This window comes from Bubalus kerabau, chromosome 5 (assembly GCF_029407905.1).
Source record: "Bubalus kerabau isolate K-KA32 ecotype Philippines breed swamp buffalo chromosome 5, PCC_UOA_SB_1v2, whole genome shotgun sequence".
Lineage (NCBI taxonomy): Eukaryota > Metazoa > Chordata > Mammalia > Artiodactyla > Bovidae > Bubalus > Bubalus kerabau.
The window spans coordinates 13,805,491-13,826,162 of record NC_073628.1 but is presented as its reverse complement, the minus strand read 5'-3'; the positions used below and the strand labels follow the sequence as shown (position 1 = coordinate 13,826,162).

The window sequence follows — 20,672 nt, the reverse complement described above, 5'->3', positions numbered from 1 at the left end:
TGGCCAAAGTATTTTAGCTTCAGGTTCAGATTCAGTCCTTCCAATGAATATTCAGGATTGATTTCCTTTAGCATTGACTGTTTGGAGCTCCTTTCAGTCCAAGGGACTCTCAAGCGTCTTGTCCAACACCACAGTTCAAAACCATCAATTCTTCATTGCTCACAACTCCTTATGGTGCAACTATCACATCCATACATGACACCTGGAAAAATCGTAGCTTTGATTATACTGAACTTTTTTTTTTTTAGCAAAGTGATGTCTCTGCTTTTAAAAATGCTGTCTAGGATTTTCATAGCTTTTCTTCAAACAAGCAAGCATCTTTTAATTTCATGGCTGTAGCCATCATCTGCAGTGATTTTCGAGCCCCTAAAAATAAAGTCTCTCACTGTTTCCATTGTTGCCCAATCTATTTGCCATGAAGTCATGGGACCAAATGCCATGATCTTCATTTTCTGAATGGGGAATTTAAGCCAGATGTTTCGCTCTCCTATTTCACTTTCATCAAGAGGCTCTTTAGTTCCTCTTCACTTTCTGCCATGAGAGTGGTGTCATCTCCATATCTGAGGTTACTGATATTTCTCCTGGGAAATCTTGATTCCAGTTTGTGTTTCATCCAGTTGGGCATTTCTCATGATGTACTCTGCATATAAGTTAAGTAATCAGGGTGACAATATACAGCCTTGACATACTCCTTTCCTGATTTGGAACCAGTCTGCTGTTCCATGTTCAGTTCTCGCTGTTGCTTCTTGGCCTGCATACAGATTTCTTAGAAGGCAGATAAGATGGTCTGGTATTCCAATCTCTGTAAGTTTTCCACAGTTTGTAATCCACACAGTCAAAGGCTTTTGCAAAGTCGATGAAGCAGAGGTAGGTGTTTTTCTGCAATTCTCTTGCTTTTTCTATGATCCAGTGGATGTTGGCAGTTTGATCTCTGGTTCCTCTGACTTTTCTTAATCCAGCTTGAACATATGGAATATCACAGTTCACGTACTGTTGAAGACTTGCTTGGAGATATTGCTTTGGTAGCATGTGAGATCAGTGCGACTGTGTGGGAGATGAACATTCTTTGAAGTCACCTTTCTTTTGGATTGGAATGAATACAACATTTCCAGTCCTGTGGCCACTGCTAAGTATTCCAAATTTGCTAGCATACAGAGTCCAGCAGTTTAACAGCATCATCTTTTAGGATTTGAAATAGCTCAACTGCAATTCCATCATCTTCACTTGCTTTGCTCCTAGTGATACTTCTGAAGGCCCACTTGATGTGCATCTCAAGATGTCTACCTCTAGGTGAGTGATCACACCATCATGGTCATCTGGGTCATTAATATCTTTTTTGTACAGTTCTATGTATTCTTTCACCCTGTTCTTAATATCTTCTGATTCTGTTAGGTCCATATCATTTCTGTCCTTTATTGTGCCGACCTTTGCATGAAATGTTCCCTCCCTATCTCTAATTTTCTTGAAGAGATCTCTGGTCTTTGCCATTCTGTTGTTTTCCTCTATTTCTTTGCACTGATAACTTAGGAAAGTTTTTTAAAATCTCTCCTTGTTATTCTTTGAAACTCTGCCTTCAGATGGGTATGTCTTTCTTTTCTCCTTTGCCTCCTGCTTCTCTTCTTTTGTAAATTATTTGTAAGGCCTTCTCAGACAAACTTTTTGCATTTCTTTTTCTTAGTGATGGTCTTGATATGGTATGTACAGTTCACAAAATCGAAGACCATGATGTCTCATTCTATTACTTCATGGCAAATACATGGAGAAATAATGAAAACAGTGACAAGCTTTATTTCCTGGGCTCCAAAATCACTGGAGATAGTGACTGTGGCTGTGAAAAAGAGATGCTGATCCTTGGAAGATAAAGCCATGAAAAATCTAGACAGCATACTAAAAGCAGAGACATTGCTTTACCAGCAAAGGTTTGTATATTCAAAGCTATGGTTTTGCCAGAAGTTGTGATGGATGTGAGAGCTGGACCTAAAGAAAGCTGAGCACAAAAGCATTGATGCTTTTAAGCTGCGGTGTTGGACAAGACTGTTGAGAGTCCCTTGGACTGCAAGGAGATCCAACCAGTCCACCCTAAAGGAAATAAGTCCTGAATATTCATTAGAAGGGCCGATGCTGAAGCTCAACCTCCAATACTTTGGCCACCTGATGGGAAGAACTGACTTATCAGAAAAGTCCCTGATGCTGGGAAAGATTAAAGGCAGGAGGTAAAGGGGAAGACAGAAGATTAAATTGTTGGGTGGCATCACCAAATTGATGAACATGAATTTGAGCAAGCTCCAGAAGTTGGTGATGGACAGGGAAGCCTGGTGTGCTGCACCCCATATTATAGCAAGAAGTTAGCATGATATAGCAAGTCCTCAATGGCACCCCACTCCAGTACTCTTGCCTGGAAAAACCCATGGATGGAGGAGCCTGGTGGGCTGCAGTCCATGGGGCTGCTAAGAGTCGGACATGACTGAGCAACTTCACTTTCACTTTTCACTTCCGTGCATTGGAGAAGGAAATGGCAACCCACTCCAGTGTTCTTGCCTGGAGAATCCCAGGGACGGGGGAGCCTGGTAGGCTGCCATCTATGGGGTCGCACAGAGTCGGACATGACTGAAGTGACTTAGCAGCAGCAAGTCCTCTGAACAGATGTACATAGGACAATCAGGAAGCACGCTGAAGTCTTTGGGGAAGGAGGAAGGAACAGTTCCTGGATAGCTGACAATGATAGGTTGGTAGGCCTTTTCAAGCAAGAGAAGCTGTAGGGAAGCAATTCTATGCCAGGTTCAGAGAATGGTAAGAGAAAGGCAGGGCAGCAATGCTGGGATTTCCCAGGTGACAATATCCCTATTCTATTAAAACTTATCAACACGCAATATTTTTAGGTGATTGGAGACATGAGTTTTGTTTTGGAAGTGGTAGAGCAGTATTTAATGCAAAGACTGATGCTGAAGATGAAGCTCCAACATTTAGGCCACCTAATGTGAAGAGCCAGCTCATTGGAAGAGACCCTGATGCTGGGAAAGATTGTTGGCAGAAGGAGAGGCGTCAAAAGGATGAGATGATGAGATGGCATCACCGACTCAATGGACATGAGTTTGAGGAAACTCTGCAAAATAGTGAAAGAAAAGGAAGCCTGTTTTGCTGCCGTACATGTAACCACAGAGTGTCAGACATGACTTAGCAACTGAACAATACCAGTGAGGACAAAGGATCCAGTGAAGCCTCTGGCTCTGGTGGGAGTAGAGAAAGATTTAGGTGGAAGGGGAAGCTTCCTATCCTCTGGTACAAGTCCTTGAATCCAAGGCAAGGAGCACAAGATTTTAAATGTTTTACCAAACATTGTTTTCTAAAAAAAAAAAAACAAAAGCTGTTTTCTGCAGAAGTGAGAGCTTTGACTGAGTTTGTTCTCTAAATTTTACTGACGGATGTGGAAGGGTTCTGGAGTGGGCTAAGTCTGCAAAAACCAGGTGACCAGATGCTGGAGGGCCAGCCTCGTGGAAGACATTCTGCACTAGGTGGAAAATGAATCCAGAGGAAAAGTGTCCCGTCTAGAGTGTACATGCCAATGTATCAGATTGTTGCATCAGATCACTTCAATATTGTTTTGAGGTAAGTGAGAAATGCACGATGGGTGGTTTGCTTTTGTCAATTCCTGTGGGTAGTTAGATGAATAAATGTCTGGTTCCTTCAATGCATAGTTGGAATCATGCTTGGGAAAGCAAACTAGATCAGGTCCACACGTATTTCCTCATTAAACAGCAGGCACAGGCAGGTTTCTAAGGCCTCTGTAGGTATTTTAACCATGAGGGGCCATATGGGGACAGTTTAATTTAACAGGCTGAGATTGGATTGTGTAGGTTGCCATAGTTGTTGCTATGACAAGTAGCCATAATGGCCTCTAACACGCTGGAGATGTGGAAAACCGAAAAGAGACCAAAAGCCTTACAACTCTCCTTGCAGTTGATTTCAGGCTAGAAGCAGTTGACAAGGAAAGGCTGACTGGTAAGGCCAAGGAAGTGAGTAATCTGAGACAGTAATCATTAGCTATTGTTGGACCCCAGAAAACAGAAACATTGGCTCAGTCAGAGTTCTGTGTTATGGTTCAGAAATAGATGTCATTTGGCTTGAATCAGTATTTAACCTTGGGGATGGCAGGCACAACCTCTAAACAGAAGGTTTCCTTCTCCCCAGGTAGCAGAATAATTCATATTTGTTCCAGACTCAGGAACCCAAAAAGCCCTCTCAGGGCCACCTGCTCTTTGCAGGCATGTATGCAATCTAAAAGTTTGAAGTATCATCATGGTGTCCATTTTCAAGATGAGATAACTGAGGTTAAGGGACTTGATCAAGGTCACACAGCTAAGGATGTGAAATGCCAGAACACACTTACAGTCAGTTCAGTTCAATTGCTCAGTTGTGTCCGACTCTTCGTGACCCCGTGAATCACAGCATGCCAGGCCTCCCAGTCTGTCACTAACTCCCAGAGTTCACTCAAACTCATGTCCATCGAGTAGGTGATGCCATCCAGCCATCTCATCCTCTGTCGTCCCCTTCTCCTCCTGCCCCCATCCCTCCCAGCATCAGAGTCTTTTCCAATGAGTCAATTCTTCGCATGAGGTGGCCAAAGTATTGGAGTTTCAGCTTCAGCATCAGTCCTTCCAATGAACACCCAGGAATAATCTCCATTAGGATGGAGTGGTTGGATCTCCTTGCAGTCCAAGGGACTCTCAAGAGTCTTCTCCAACACCACAATTCAAAAGCATCAATCCTTTGGTGCTCTGCTTTCTTTACAGTCCAACTCTCACATCCATATATGACCATTGGAAAAACCATAGCCTTGACTAGACAGACCTTTGTTGGCAAAGTAATATCTCTGCTTTCCAATATGCTATGTAGGTTGGTCACCATCTGCAATGATTTTGGAGCCCCCCAAAATAAAGTCTGACACTGTTTCCACTGTTTCCCTATCTATTTCCCATGAAGTGATGGGACCAGATGCCATGGTCTTTACTGGGGTCTAGCCCTGGTTGGATCCAGGAATTCCCTCAGGATGACAGCTTCGGCAAAAGGGTAGCAAAGCGGAGAGATCAGAGGCTTGATCTAACTGGTTTACACAGAGAGCCAGTAAAGTTTGTGACACTGAACTCGCTCTGACCACAGAGGCCACCAGCACCCTCTCAAATCGCAGAAAGTGCCCCACCTTAGCACATCTTCTCGAGTGGGTCTTAGAAGCCCAGGCAAATAAGTGGTCTCAGAGGGCCCCCACGCTCCAATTAGTCATCCTGAAGGAAGAACAGAGAAGAAAAACAGAGAAACGGAAACAAGAATGACACGGGGAGGCCAAGCCTGATGAGCAAGGTCCGTAGCTTTATTTTCAAAAAGAGCTTTTATACCCTAAGTTGTACATAGAAGATAATAGGGGGTGCAAAGTCATGCAAGGTCAGCAGTCCTTGACTCTTATTGAAACCAGGCTTTCTTTCTGCAAACTTATCATATACAAAGGATTTAGGTGATTTACATCATCTTCTGTTCAGCAGATCTGCTAACATTCTTCTTCTGACAAAGGTTAGTCAACCAGAAAAACTTATTTTCTCCAAAGGTGATTTTTATTAAAGTCTGGCGCCACTCCCTGAAAGCACTAGATAGAGTTGCATTCCTATAGGGCAAAAGGTGCAGTGGGGGATAATCAAGGGAAGAATTTATTAACTCAAGGGTCTAAGGTTGTTAACATCAAAGTTGCTACTTATATTTCTATATACCAACTATATTAATCAATACACTCTCAGGGACACAATGAGTGGGTAACGGATATGGAAACTTGGCAGCAACCATTAGCTCAACAAAGAAATCCTCTACTTAGTTTTATTACAACAATTTTAACTCCCTGAGAAGCTCTGCACTGTTAGAATATCTTAAGCTTCCCGTGTCTCTCGTGGTTGGGAGGCTGTGAACAATCACATGCGTAGCTGTAAGAGTCCAGAAACCTGTCAGGCAAGTTAGAGAGCTATCCGAGGGATTTGAACTTGAACACACCTATTATACCTTGGAGACTTATTAACTAGAACTCTAAGTTGATTTTCTTACAGAGAAATGTGGTCGGGGATAGCCCTGCACCAATGTCAGAAGAGTTGATGAAAGTCGGAAAATAGTAAAACAGACAGATTCTGGTTTTGGGGTATATGCTCAAGCAGATCCAGGGGGGACCCCTGAGTCCTGACTCGCCTTGCCTGTCAGGCCTCTCCCACATGGCCTTGTCATGGGTAGGAACTCCCATGCTGGCTCCCAGCAGGTCTTAGTTTTCTGAATGTTGATCTTTAAGCCAAACTTTTTCAATCTCCTATTTCACTTTCATCAACAGGCTTTTTAGTTACTCTTCACTTTCTGCCATAAGGGTGGTGTCATCTGCATATCTGAGGTTATTGATATTTCTCCTGGAAATCTTGATTCCATCTTGTCCTTCTTCCAGCCCAGCGTGTCTCATGATGTACTCTGCATATAAGTTAAATAAGCAGGGTGACAATATATACCCTTGATGTACTCCTTTTCCTATTTGGAACCAGTCTGTTGGTCCTTCTCCAGTTCTAACTGTTGCTTCCTGACCTGCATACAGGTTTCTCAAGAGGCAGGTCAAGTGGTCTGGTATTCCCATCTCTTTCGGAATTTTCTACAGTTTGTTGTGATCCACACAGTCAAAGGCTTTGGTGTAGTCAATAATGCAGAAATAGATGTTTTTCTGAAACTCTCTTGCTTTTTTGATGATCTAGCAGATGTTGGCAATTTGATCTCTGGTTCCTCTGCCTTTTCTAAAACCAGCTTGAACATCTGGAAGTTCATGGTTAACTTACTGCTGAAGCCTGGCTTGGAGAATTTTGAGCATTACTTTACTAGCGTGTGAGATGAGTGCAATTGTGTGGAAGTTTGAGCCTTCTTTGGCATTATCTTTCTTTGGGATTGGAATGAAAACTGACTTTTTCTAGTCCCGTGGCCACTACTGAGTTTCTAAATTTGCTGGTATATTAAGTTCAGCACTTGCACACCATCATCTTTCAGGACTTGAAATAGCTCAACTGGAATTCCATCACCTCCACTAGCTTTGTTCATAGTGATGCTTTCTAAGGCCCACTTGACTTCACATTCCAGGATGTCTGGCTTTAGTTGAGTGATCACACCATTGTGTTTATATGGGTCGTGAAGATCTTTTTTGTATAGGTCTTCTGTGTATTCTTGCCATCTCTTCTTAATATCTTTTGCTTCTGTTAGGCCCATACACTCTCTGTCCTTTATTGAGCCCATCATTGTATGAAATCTTCCCTTGGTATCTCTAATTTTCTTGAAGAGATCTCTAGTCTTTCCCATTCTGTTGCTTTCCTCTATTATTTGCATTAATCACTGAGGAAGGATTTCTTATCTCTCCCTGCTATTCTTTGGAACTCTGCATTCAAATGCTTTTATCTTTCCTTTCCTCCTTTGCTTTTTGCTTCTCTTCTTTTCACAGGTATTTGTAAGGTCTCCTCAGACAGCCATTTTTCTTTTTTGCATTTCTTTTCCATGGGGATGATCTTGATCCCTGTCTCCTATACAATGTCAGAAACCACCGTCCATAGTTCATCAGACACTCTGTCTATCAGATCTAGGCCCTTAAATCTATTTCTCACTCCCACTGTATAGTCCTCAAATTGTTTTTTTGTTGTTGTTGTTGTTGCTGTTCCATACTCACTGGGAGTGGTGGTGGTCATCTGGCACTATTGCTTAGGCAGAAGCAAGCAATATTCAGGCTTCAATTGAAGAAAGTAAGGAAAACCACTAGACCATTAAGCTATGACATAAATCAAATCCCTTATGATTTTACAGTGGAGATGAAAAATAGATTCAAGGGATTATGTCTGGTAGCCTGAAGAACTATGGATGGAAGTTTGTAACATTGTACAGGAAGTGGTGACAAAAACCATCCCCAAGAAAAACAAATGTGAGAAGGCAAAGTGGTTGCCTGAGGAGGCCTTGAAAACAGCTGAGAAAATAAAAGAAGTGAACAGCAAACAAGAAAGGGAAAGATATACCCAATGAAATGTAGACTTCCAGAGAATAGCAAGGAGAGATAATAAAGTCTTCATAAGTGAAAAGTGCAAGAATTAGAGGAAAATAATAAATTGTAAATAGTATAGATCACTTCAGGAAAATTGGAGATACCATAGGGATACTTAATTGAAATATGGGCACAATAAAGGACAGAAAACTCAAAGACCTAACAGAAGCAGATGAGATTAAGAAGAGGTGGCAAGAATGCACAGAAGAACTATACAAAAATGGTCATAATGACCCAGATAGAGATGATATTGGGGTCACTTATGTAAAGCCAGATATTCTAGAGCATGAAGTCAAGTGGGCCTCAGGAAGCATCACTACAAGCAAAGCTAGTGGAGGTGATGGCATTCCAGCTGAGCTGTTTAAAACATCGTAAAGAATGAGGCTGTAACAGTGCTTCATTCAGTATGTCAACAAATTTGGAAAACTCTGCAGTGGCCACAGTGCTGGCAAAGGTCAGTTTTCATTCCAATTCAAAAGAAAGGCAATTCCAAAGAATGTTCATTCTATCATGCAATTGTGCTCATCTCACTTGCTAGCAAGGTAATGCTCAAAATCCTTCAAGCTAAGCTTCATAGTACATGAACTGAGAACTGAGAACTGGTTTGAGGAACCAGAGATCCAATTGCCAGCATCCATTGGACCATATAGAAAGCATGGGAATTCCAGAAAAAAAACATCTACATCTGCTTCACTGACTATGCGAAAGCCTTTCACTGTGTGGACCACAACAAACTGTGGAAAATTCTTATGTAAATGGGAGTCCCAGATCACCTTACCTGTCTCCTGAAAGTCTGTATGTAGGTCAAAAAGTGGCAGTTAGAATCAGACACGGAACAACTAAAAGATTTAAAATTGGGAAAGCAGCATGACAAGGTATACATTGTTACTCTGGTTATTGAACTTGTATGTAAGGAAAGATCATCCGATATTCTGGAATGCATAAATCCCAAGATGGAATCAAGATTGCTGGGAGAAATATCAACATCCACAGTTATGAAGATGACACCACACTAATAGCAGAAAGCAAAGAACTAAAGACAAATTGATAAGGAGAAGAGATGAAAAAAGCTGGCTTAAAACTCAACATTCAGAAAACTATTCACAAAAAGATACTCAACATTCACGGCATCCAATCCCACCACTTCATGGCATATAGATGATGGAAAAGTGGAAACAAATTTTATTTTCTTGGATATCAAAATCACTATGGACCTTGATTACGGCCACAAAATTAAAACACACTTGCTTTAGGAAGGAATAAAGGCTATGAAAAAACTGCACAGTTTAATAAAAAGTTTAATAAAACTGCACAGTTTAATAAAAAGCAGATTCTCACTTTGCTGCAGAGGTCTGTAGTGTCAAAGCTATGATTTTTCCAGCAATCATGTACAGATGTAAGATCTGGACCATACAAAAGGGTGAATGCCAAAGAATTGAGCTTTTGAACTGGGGTGCTTGAGAAGATTCTTTAGAGTCCCTTATACAACAAGGAGATCAAACCAGTCAATCTGAAAGGAAATCAAACTCTGACCCCTGCTGTCTTAGCTGAGACATCTACTGAGGGACTCCAGGAGGAAAGAACGGATGCTCCTACTGCAAAAGTTGCCTAACCATGGCAGCTCCAAGCAAATAGTTTGTAGCTCCACCCCTGGAGGAAGGTCAGAAAGGCTGAAGGCTCTGTGTACTCTGGCCCCCCCGATACATGTGTTGCAATCTCCCCAGCAGCATTGGAGGCAAAGGAAGGGGCATTCTTGGCCCTGGAGGAGGAGGATGGCTCAGGGATCCATGGGGCCACCACTTACCAAGTAGGCCTGGAAAGGACAGAGCAGGCATATGTGGCAGAGAGCTGGTGACAGGGGTGTGGCAACAAGAGGGAACCAGCTCTGCATGAAGTACCTCACCCAAAAACCCCTGGAGGAGAAGTCCAGGGATAAGATCATCTGAGATGGGATGAAGAGAGTCTATTTCATTACCCCTTATAATTCCTATGAATGAGGAGATGGTGGAGTTGGTTGGTTATCACAAACTCTTCCATGGCCTAGACCATCCCCCAGTCGCTATCCTTGAGGCTGCCTCTCCCTAGCTTCAGTCATGTAGTTCTGGAGTAAATTGACAATCACATGTGCTTCTGGGTCAGGGCTAGTGACCATGTAAAGCCAGTCATAGGACCCCATGGCCCTGCCAGGTTGCTGATCTAGGGTTGTACATGTGAAGTGAGGTGTATCATTCAGGGAACACCCTTGAACTCTGATGGCTCCAAGCTTCTTTCCTTACTAGGAGATGCCTTCAGGATATAAAACCCTAGGGCAGGTAGCTTGGACTCCCTCACTAGGTGTAGAAGCCTCAAGGAAGAAAGTTGTCAGGCTAAGGCCATCAAAGAAGAGGGAAGGGAAACACTGAGGGTGAGAAAGAGAGTACTGATGACTTATGATTTCTTGGGTCCAGTCACTGAGATCTTTGTGTTTGCTCTGAGTCTTGTGTCCTGGATTCCCAGAATCATTTCAATGAGTCTCCCTTTTCCTTGAAGCCAGTTGGAGTAGGGCTTCTCTCAATTTTGATTCAGACTTGGTTCTAGATCCTTCACTGCCAGACACAAACAGAGGCAACCATTTGTTTCAGCAGCATTAAGAGTGAAACCCTTTATTATTTATTGAGAATAGGGTGTGCAGATCACCAAACACAGTTCACCAGCACCTGGGCAGGAGTGCCCAAAGTGTGAATGAGTGTGTGTTATGAGTGGCCTTACTGATTCTTGAACACTCCAAGCATTTACACTGCCCGTGCCAGGCCAATCCTGTCATTTCCTCGATCAAAGACTGAGAAATACAGCCTCAGGAAGACGTCACCCAGGATCCAGGTCTCTGTAGATGGACTCACAGTGGTCTCTTGAAAGCTGCTATAGCAGCGGCCTCTAGAATCCTGGAGGAGTCAGAGACACACACCAGTCAGCATGAGCCCTTACTGGTGACTCCCCCCAATATCCAGACCCATCACAATCCTTTGTTTTCTTTCCCTCTTTTGGTAAGTATCAAGGGGTTTTCTCAGCATCAGGGGATATGAGAGTTCATCCAAAACCAAAGATGGCCAAGACATGAGGTTGCCATGAGGAAGAGTGTGGTGGAGGGGAGGACTGAGAGTGGAGAAACAGAGGAATTAAAAACAACAAAGTCCTACTGTGGAGCATAAGAAACTATATTCAATATTCAGTGACAAATCACATGAAAAGGAATAGAAAACATATATTTTTATGTGTATAACTGAGTCACATTGCTGTGCAGCAGAATTTAATGCAACACTGAAGATTAGCCACACTTTGGTATAATTTTTTCAAAAAGAACAAGTGTGTCCATAGCTCTCCTCACTCCCTGTTTCTTTCCTTCTGACTCCTGCTCCTTGTTTTCTCTGCAGAGAATGTTGGTTCTCCTCCTGCATCCCCACAATCAATACTTTATTAAAAAACTTTATTTTGTATTTGAGTACAGATGATTAACAATAATCTGAATTTCAGGTGGACAGTAAAGTGACTCAACTGTATGTATCCAAGTATCCTGGTCCCAAAGACACCACTCCCATCCAGGCTGTCATATAACTGAGCAGAGTTCCCGGTGCTACACAGTAACTCATTGTTGGTTATCCATCTTAAATAGAGCAGTGCCCACAACATGTTCCTGAAGACTTAACTCAGGAATGCTGTGAAGCCTCCTTCAGCCCACAGTCACCCTCTTTGGCCACTCCAGGCTTGGTTGGGTAGCGTACTCTGGTTCCCCATCCCCACTGGTCAGTCTGTAGCCCTCATCACCGCTAGTAAGTCCCCAGTGCCCCAGTGAAGATCACCTTGAGATGCCATTTGCATGGAATCCAGTGCAGTTTTGCTTAGAACCAAGCAAGCCTCCATATGGCTCAATGAGTTTCTGGTTTTAGAATTCCTGAAATTCCCTCTTTCCCTCAGAGCATTCTTTGAACCCATCAGCCTGCTCTGAACTCCCGCTGGGAGCTGACATGAAGCCTCCACCCAGTGCTGGGGCTCAGCAGTCACAGTGAAGCCTTTATTCATATTAGCATCCAACCTCCCCACAGATGGGTCGGGTACCCCAACTCACAAAGGGGGCCCCTGGCCGGAGCAGGGTGAAGATGCAGCCAAGAACTAGGCTGACCATGTAATTTATCATTCAAACCAGGAAAACTTTGAGAAGGGAAGGGAGACTGTGAACTTATACTGGGACATCACACTGGGACTGTCCCCAGCCATTTTTCTTGTAACATGGCCTATTTCAGGGACTGCTAGTGCTGAATTCCATGTTCATGCACCTATGGGTTCAGACTGAATTGAAGCTCTTTGAGCACTGAGGACCTTAGTGTTCCCCTCTCCTTTTGACTCCCGCCATGCCATATGGTGTGGCCTCTCCACATTTATTTCAGGAAGATCAGTGTCCCACATGGCCCTTTATTCTCAAGTGATTGGTTTTGTGGTAGGCACTGGCCCAGCCACAGGACTCAGCAGCATCTGCAATGGTTTATCATGGCCTCCAGAGGGCGCACTCCTCCCAGCAGCAGCCCAAGAGTTCTGCAAGCTCCAGTTTGAGAACCAAACCTCAGTATTTTCCCCTTACCTTGAGGATGTAGGCTCGAGCTGGCACTCGGTAGTTGATACCGTTTATGGTGAAGGTAATAGAGGGCAGGGTATTGACCGCAGAACATGAAACGTAGTACTGTTAGAGAGAGAGGGTGAGAGGTTGGCCCTGGAGTTCCTTGTTGTGTGTGGAGACTGGGAGTGACCCTAGGGCATGACCCTTCACCTTGAAACCCCGTAGAGTGGCGCCGATTAGCTTCTGGATGTTATCGGCCAGTGTTTTTGGGCCTTTGATCATTGATACCCCAGTGTCAACAACGGCCTCGCAGCCTTCAGAACAAGCAATAACCTTTCTTCTCATGGAGATGCTGAGAGACAAAGGAAGAAAGCGGGCATCAAGGTCACTCTGAGTCTCCCCAGAGTTGTCCCCTTCCCGACTGTCTCCTAAACAGCCCTTCATCTCTTGGCCTCTTTTCCTTTGCTCTCGACACAGCACCTTTCTTGACATCCTCGAATGCAGTACTTGAATACATCAGGATCTTTTGTACCTTGACAGAAGCTAGCTGGTCTTCCTTTCTAGAAGACTCCACGTGACTTTGAGTAGCAAATTTCTTCTCATCTTCCAGATTCCAGCTTTATTGTATTATTTTTGGGAAGTCTTTCCCCTGGGGTTTATCAGTCTCCTGTCTTAGTCACTCTCTGTAGACCCTTCCTCATGTCTGCTGCTGCTACTGCTTCTAACTCACTTCAGTCGTGTCTGAGTCTGTGCAACTTCATACAGGGCAGCCCACCAGGCTCCACCATCCCTGGGATTTTCCAGGCAAGAGTACTGGAGTGAGTTGCCATTGCCTTCTCCTCCTCATATCTAGCATGTACCAAAGTCAGAATTCACTATGTGGGCGAGTCACTTCATGTACATCTGCCTTCTTAAATGTGAGGGCGAGTTTTATTCTCCTTGTCTCCCTCAAGTGCCTGGCACACAGTGGAAGCCCAATGCTTGTCTGTTCAATGAATGAATGAAGACTGAGAAAACAATAAGAAACCTCCAGAGAGCTGTATCTGATGGGGAACAAATAACGTGTTGCACACAGAGTGAAGATGGAGATTCACAGGGGCAGCAGTTTCTCATAATGATGGGAGAGAGGGGCTCCTCTGGGAGAGGGTGTATCCCAGCACTGCTCCTACAACCAGCTCAGACCCTGAGAACCTGGCCAGGAAATACATGTCTAGCCTACAGAAACTCCAAAGGACAGGTCAGCTTTTGTCTGAGGGTATCACACAGAATCCTATCAATTGTGCCTCTTGTCCTCACGTCACTGCTGTATCCCACCTTCCTGATTCTCTGTAATAGCCTCTGTCCCACTGTGTGCCCAAGAACTTGGTGTGTCTTTTTTTTAATTGCTTTCACGTCTTAAGACTGGAGCCAACCTCTCTCCACTGCTGGGTAGCTGCCCCCTAAGAAGACCAGTTTCCCCCATTTTCTCAAGATTGTCCCTGTTTTTAAAATGACATTTATCTGTACTGAGAACTTCCTATGTCCTAGGTAGCCCTGGACAGCTGGTCATCTTATCATAACTCTATTCAGGCTGGAGAAATTCTCCCTGATCCTCTATTCACCACACTGTAGAGTCCTCTAACCATGCTCCCCACCTCAAAGGGCAGTGGGTGCAGCATTCTCTCCGCTGCACAGACCTCTCTGGTGCCTTTTAGGACCCTGGTCAGAGCCATGATCAGAAGGCCTGGGGGTTATAAATCCATGGGTTGTTTGTATATCTCTGTGCTTGTGTGTTTGTTTGTATGTGTGTTTGTATGTGTCTCTGTGTGTGCTTGTGTGTCTCTGACTAGCTATGCATGATTTTATGTGTTGCTGTGTATGTTTATGTGTATCTGCTTGTATGTTTCCATGTGTCTGTGTATCTGTCTGTGTCGTTGTGGGTAGTGTATATGCCTGTGTGACTGTGTGTCTGAGAATACATTTGTGTGTGTCTGCCTGTGTCCACGTACCGAAGTGGGAGCATCACTTGGGCTGACCATCAGAGGGAGAGGCTTACCGGTCCATGTGTACAATCCAGTCACCCGCTTCAATCAATGGTACCCATTTGAGCTCTCCCTTGTAGTAGCGGTGGTCCACCCCACCAAACATCACCACACTGCCCTCCTGCTCGTCTCTGTAGAGAGAAGTGAAGGGGGGGATCCTTGGAGGACAGTAACAGCAGCACTTTCTGAAAGCTGCACTTGTCCACCCATCAAGGCCCTAATAAGATCCCCATGTGCAGGTGCAGAAATCGAGTCTAGGAGAGATTGAGATCCAAACTGAGGTCCATTACTGGTTAATGAGTTGCACAGAGGAGGTTAGAAGCTGAATCACTTGGCTGGGCTCCACCCACTAAGTCTTCTGAAGACGCCCTGGACGTCCAGGGACCTGAGTGCTCAGACACCCTCAGAGGACGGGGTGCTGAAGTGTTTTGGCTTTCCCGTTGTCCACCTTGTCATTTTTCAGGAAAATGAAGCTCTGGGAGTTCTAAGGGTGTGGGTTCAAGTCACCCAGCATTGGCTCCAATGGCATGTGACCTCTAATGTCAAAAGGTCCCCAAGCTCAGAAGGGACCCCACTTCTGCTCTCTCTTTCTTGAAATGCCTCATATTTTTTGAACAACGGGTCCCACACTTTTGTGTCCCATACTTTCGCTTCTCACTGGGTCCTACAAATTGGGTAGCTGGTCCTGGGCTCCCAGTGAAATGTTAATGAGGAAGGAAAGATATCCACCGTCCTTCTCCTTCCTTCCTTATCAAATTCATAAGCAAATCCTAATGCCTTTTCCTTCAACTTGTTTCCTGTTGCCTTCCATTAGCCTTCCTCCTCACTCACCCGCCTAGACCACACTACTGGTCTTGACCCCAGGAGTAGGGTTGTGTTCCAATAAACCTTTATTTATAAAATCCAGGGGTGAAGCCAGGTAGGGTCTTGGGGCCATAGTTATCCTGGGTTAGATTATCTCTCAGATACTTCATATTCAAGTGTTCTATAAATTTTTGTGCAACTGAAAGAATCTTATAGCTAATTTGGAGAAAGGGATTGCCCATCTCAGACTTACTTGCTCAAATAGAAGGCAAAAACAGGCTCAGAAAAGGCACCTTGATTCTTCAGCTTGTCAAAGATGGGGATGGCTCCAGAGAAGGATATGTTGGGGTAGTTCAAGCCCAAGACGCCATCAAAAGGTATACCCTCAAACCCGGATTCCGTCATGCTTAGACCGAATGGCTGGTCAGTGCTTACAAGGTCCCCAATCTGTGGGAGGGAAGAGTGTCCCCACTTACAGATACGTGAAGTGGGACTAAGACTGCGGTGGGATGCACTGACATTAGATCCTCAAAGAAGAATTGAGGTTGGGTTCTGTCTTTGGTGGCCGACAGACGGTTAGATCAAGCTGGGAGGGGAATTTGGGTTCAATTTGAGAGGCTGTGAATTTTATAACATCTGCCCCTCTGAAAAATACCGCCTGAATGAGTCAAATTGGCCTCTTGGCTTCTCTACAGGTGGAGCAACAGGGGTCAGGCCAGGTCCCATTGGTGCCACCTTATGGACAAAACAATTGAGAGCAAGATAACCTTCTCTTTGGCATTACTGTGACCTAATGACAGGAATGGACTGCATTCTCTGTGATGTACTGTGGATTCTGCATCTGTCCAGGAAGACAGAAGCCAAAAACACAATCTTGCTTCCAAGGTTCTATGAAATTACTGCCTGGGGAAATCACGTTTGGGGATATGTATAGATTTCTGTGAGTGTGTATGGGAGAGAAAGAGAGAGGGGAACTACTCAAGGATTTTGGGGGAAGCAGGATATAGGTTTATTAGATTCTCAAGGGTCCTCTAGAGTGAGAACTCATTCATCAGGCCCCTTGACTTCTCAGGTCCCCAGTTTCCCATTCTGGATACCTGAAGCACTTGACTGCCCCCAAAGTTCCCAGATCAGTTTTATTCTGTCCCCAAATACCTCACAGCAACTTCAGTCCTGAAAAGCCAGCCTAATTCCACCTTTTACCACATGTGTGCCCTCAGCAAGGTCCTTTCTGTCTGCACCTCAGTTTCCTCATATGTCTCATGAGCTAATCAGAGTAACTGCTTTGTGGAGTTGTTGCAGAATTAAACCAGTTGTCACCTGAAAGTGGTTGGAACAGTCTGTGAATATAAAAGTGGGTGCTTTTTCCCCCTCTTCTCACTCCCAGCAAAATGAACCTTGAACTACGCATGGGCAGAGGAGCTGCAAGTCCACACTTCAAACCACTCTCTGGGTTAGCTAATCTGTTTGCTCATATGTCACCATGGGCACTGCCTCCCCAGAGACATGATCCTGTGGATAAGATGGCCAATATCTATGGGAGTTAGGATAGGAAGGGTCCTGGCAGGTGGTCCTGCATTAGTTTTGTCAGCAGTGGTCACTCCATAGCCACTCCTGACTCAGCATATGTTAAACTGTTACCCGAACTGTGTCATGAGCAACAATTCCTTCCATTGTCCCAGATCCGTATTCAATGCTGAAGGTCTTATTGGTAAGCCGGAATGTGGAAGACTGAAGATGTCTGAACCTAACGTGTTTAGCTGCAGACACAAGATATGAGTGTTATCAGGTGCCAAGGATGGACACAGGGTGGCAGGGCAAGTGAAGGATGGTCCGGGTAGGGGGTGTCTGTACTCACAACAGGCTGGACTGGTGCAAAAGTCGGAGGGAACCCACAAGTCAGATGAGCCTGTGTCAAAGACAACCAGGAATTCCTGAGGGGGTGTTCCAATGGTGATGTTACCCATGTAGAACACCTACAGGGAGAAGGAGGGAGTGGGTTAGTGCAGAACTGGCTACCCTCTATTCCCACACTGCTGCCTCCCTCGGGGTGTCACATATCTCTTGAGATCACTTTCTAACCACTGTGAAGCTCACAGACTTTGGTCACAGAGGTATGTGCATTTGATATATTTGTCCTGTGCTACATTGTATGCAGGATATTGACTCTATGACCAGACATTCAAGTGGTACCTCCTGCATGGGAAGCCCAGAGGCATAACCACTGTGCCTCCAGGGTCCTGGTGCCTTTATTTGAGAAGCTCTGTAGTCTCTTCAAACCCAGCCTTAGCACCCGCTTCTCCAGGAGGTCCTTCTTGATCAACCCCAGCCACTCCCTCCAAACTCAGACCACATCCAATCAACACCACACAGGTGACCCTTTCATTTGACATTTATTTACTCTTTGCCTATCTCTCAGGCTGGCATGGGCATTCTTGAAGACAAAGTAAGCCCTTTGTCTAATCTGAAAACAGTAACCACAGTGATTCTTATGGCCATACAAGGAATACAGGTTCACTAACTTTATATTGCTGTCTTTCTTGTGTCTGTGAAAACTGAATTCCTCTGCCTGGGGATTCACAATTGCTTTGCAGTTGGTTCTACCTTTTGATCAGTGATGGTTCACTCTTCATCTGTAACTGACTGGCTCACGTAGTTCAGAAGGAACAATCGCCCTCAAACTAATGACACATCTTTGACACAGAAATGGATATTTACCTGCCACCTGGTAATTGCCAGGCCCAGTCACAAAGACCAACAGTTGAGGATGAGAGTGACTTCTCCTCTGGTGGGGTCCCTGTTTTCCAATGTCTCTGTCTCCTGCAGGAACCCCAACCCCAATATTCCACCTGGCACCTCCAGATGAGCCCCAGTGCTAGGCTAGAGCACCAGGGGGCGCTGTGGAGCACCATCCTCCCAAAATACTCACATCCCTGATGTTTCTCAGCGGGTGAATAGTTAGATTTGAGCCACGAAAAGAAATCTGGGACAGTCTGTAAGCATGCTCCTTCAGGAAATTGTTCAGAATGTTTTTTCCACTGAGGGTTTTTGTCATGGTCTTCACTCTCCTTAGAGGTATTCTTTCACCGAGCATTTGACAAAGAAAACAAAGAAGATGCTAGAATTAGCTGTCAGTGTTAAGGTATAACTGTCATTGTAATGGCCCTGTGTATTTTCTAATCATTTTTATGAGGCACATTATTGTCAGAATTTTATGCATATACCATGGCAAAGACACAGACTTGAATACAGATTCCGTTCTGCATTTTTGGGTAAGCTGTATGACCATGTGGTGTCTCTGTCTCCCCTTCAGTAAAATGGTGGAATGTAACAATACAAACCCTCCAAATAGGATACCTTGGGGATAAGTGAAGTGATGGATATAAGGTACCTGATAAATAGGAAGTCTCAAAAATTACAGCCATTAGCATTTCTTTTGCCATCCCACTCATTCCTTCTCATAGAACCTCAAGGAAGGAGGTAGAAGGGGGACTCTTATCCTCTTTTACAAGGGAGCAATTTGAAATGCAAGAGGTGTCTGAATTGGCTGTGGTCACACTGCTTGTCAAATATAAAACAGTGTATTTTTCTCTAAGTTGAAAGAGAAGAATTTAAAGAAGAATCCAAGATATAGGGAACAAATAAGGGAAATTCAGAAGCTTGAGAAGAAAGTAAGAGCCAAATGAACAATTAAAAGCAAACAACACAAAGAGATATACACTCCCAGTGACTTCCAAAGAGATGGAGAAATAAATGACAGTGATACAGAGATGAAGACATAGGCATAAAAACACTGAAGTAGACAGGGAAAAAAGAGGACATGTTGAATAAAATGTAGAAAAGTGCTATTCCACAGGACCACATCGACATCTGCATAGACTGTGCCCTGAACAGTTGCAAGGAGTTGTATTTTCAATAGGTCATGACATGACTGGACCCCAAGATTGTGCAACCTAAATCTATACCAAGACCTTGGGATCCACAGTTCCTATAGCCAGTTACTTATCAATAAGTAAGATTTGAACTTTAAGACTCTTAGGGAAATACCCCATTCCCTTCTAAACCTGATGGCTGGAAGAATAATCAGATGAAAAGAAAAATCAGAGAAAAAGGAACATGATGTGGCTTACAGTCCCCATACTTACTTGACTACACACTCTGAGAAGGCCACCAGCCCGAGGAGCACAAGCCACTTCATGCTTCTTTCCTGCATCCAAGTACTCAGGGAAGTTTGGGTTCTTAGCATGTAGTGGTGACCGGGAGCTATATATGCTCTGACCTACCCGAGTTTTCCCCTTTAGGCCACTAAAAGATCTGAAAAAACACAAAGCTCTAGATAAAATCTTTACCTTCATCAGTGTCCTTGGTGAGTAGCCTTTGAAGCTTCTCAGAATACAGAGAATTGAACTGTAATCTCTTCCTTGAACCTTGGCTGGAAAATCAAACTAATCTACATGGACATCTAAGAAGACAGGGAACCTTGCCTACATGGAGAAAAAACTGCTAAGAACACCATGAAAATGGATACTAGGGGCCCTGATCGACATTCATGGATTCATGTCATCTTCCTAGCCACTTCATGAGATATGCTTTGCTGTCTTCATTGGAGACGAGATTGCTAGGAGGATAAGTGGTCAAATGGCAAAGTGAAGACTTCAAGGACAGCCCAGGGACATAGAACTGGCTTTAGGTAGTGGGTCTAATGGCAGACATCAAGGCGGGGGGGGGGGCACCTATGATGCCAGTCTGCATCAAATATTTATAGCAGAGCAATACTTCAATTGCATCATTTCAGTATTGGAAGAAATGTCATATGCATCCATGAGATATTTTATATCATCCAACAACTGTACAAGGAAGAACTGTGTGCTAGGTTCTGGGTTAAAGGCTTCAAAGACAAAGTTGATCAAGACAGAAGTAGTCTTTAACTTAAGAGAGCTAGAAGTCTAATGCTCACAAACTCATGGCCCCAGGAGGCAGGAAATATGATACTGGGACTAGATGGCCATGTTGGAATCTGGGCAGCACAGGCCTTACCACTAGGAGTAGCCTTTCTTCCACTTCTCCCATGCTGGTAAGCAGGCCAGTTGGACATGTTTTCAAGAGAATCAGAAGTTTGGATATTTATGTACAATCTACTGATTTTAATGTTAGCAACTAATTCCGCATCCCCCGCCCC

General features: G+C 44.2%; 1 protein-coding gene across 1 annotated transcript; it reads right to left on the bottom strand.

Moving 5' to 3' along the window:
* Positions 1-10,851: 10,851 nt before the first annotated feature.
* On the bottom strand, positions 10,852-19,739 carry LOC129652470 (pregnancy-associated glycoprotein 1-like). Its single transcript, XM_055581134.1, has 9 exons — positions 19,639-19,739; positions 18,423-18,573; positions 17,352-17,469; positions 17,135-17,253; positions 15,747-15,940; positions 14,704-14,820; positions 12,879-13,020; positions 12,693-12,791; positions 10,852-11,001 (listed from the first exon to the last, which is right to left on the bottom strand). The coding sequence occupies exons 1-9, from the start codon at positions 19,737-19,739 to the stop codon at positions 10,852-10,854; spliced, it is 1,191 nt and encodes a 396-aa protein (XP_055437109.1).
* Between the last annotated feature and the right edge of the window lie 933 nt (positions 19,740-20,672).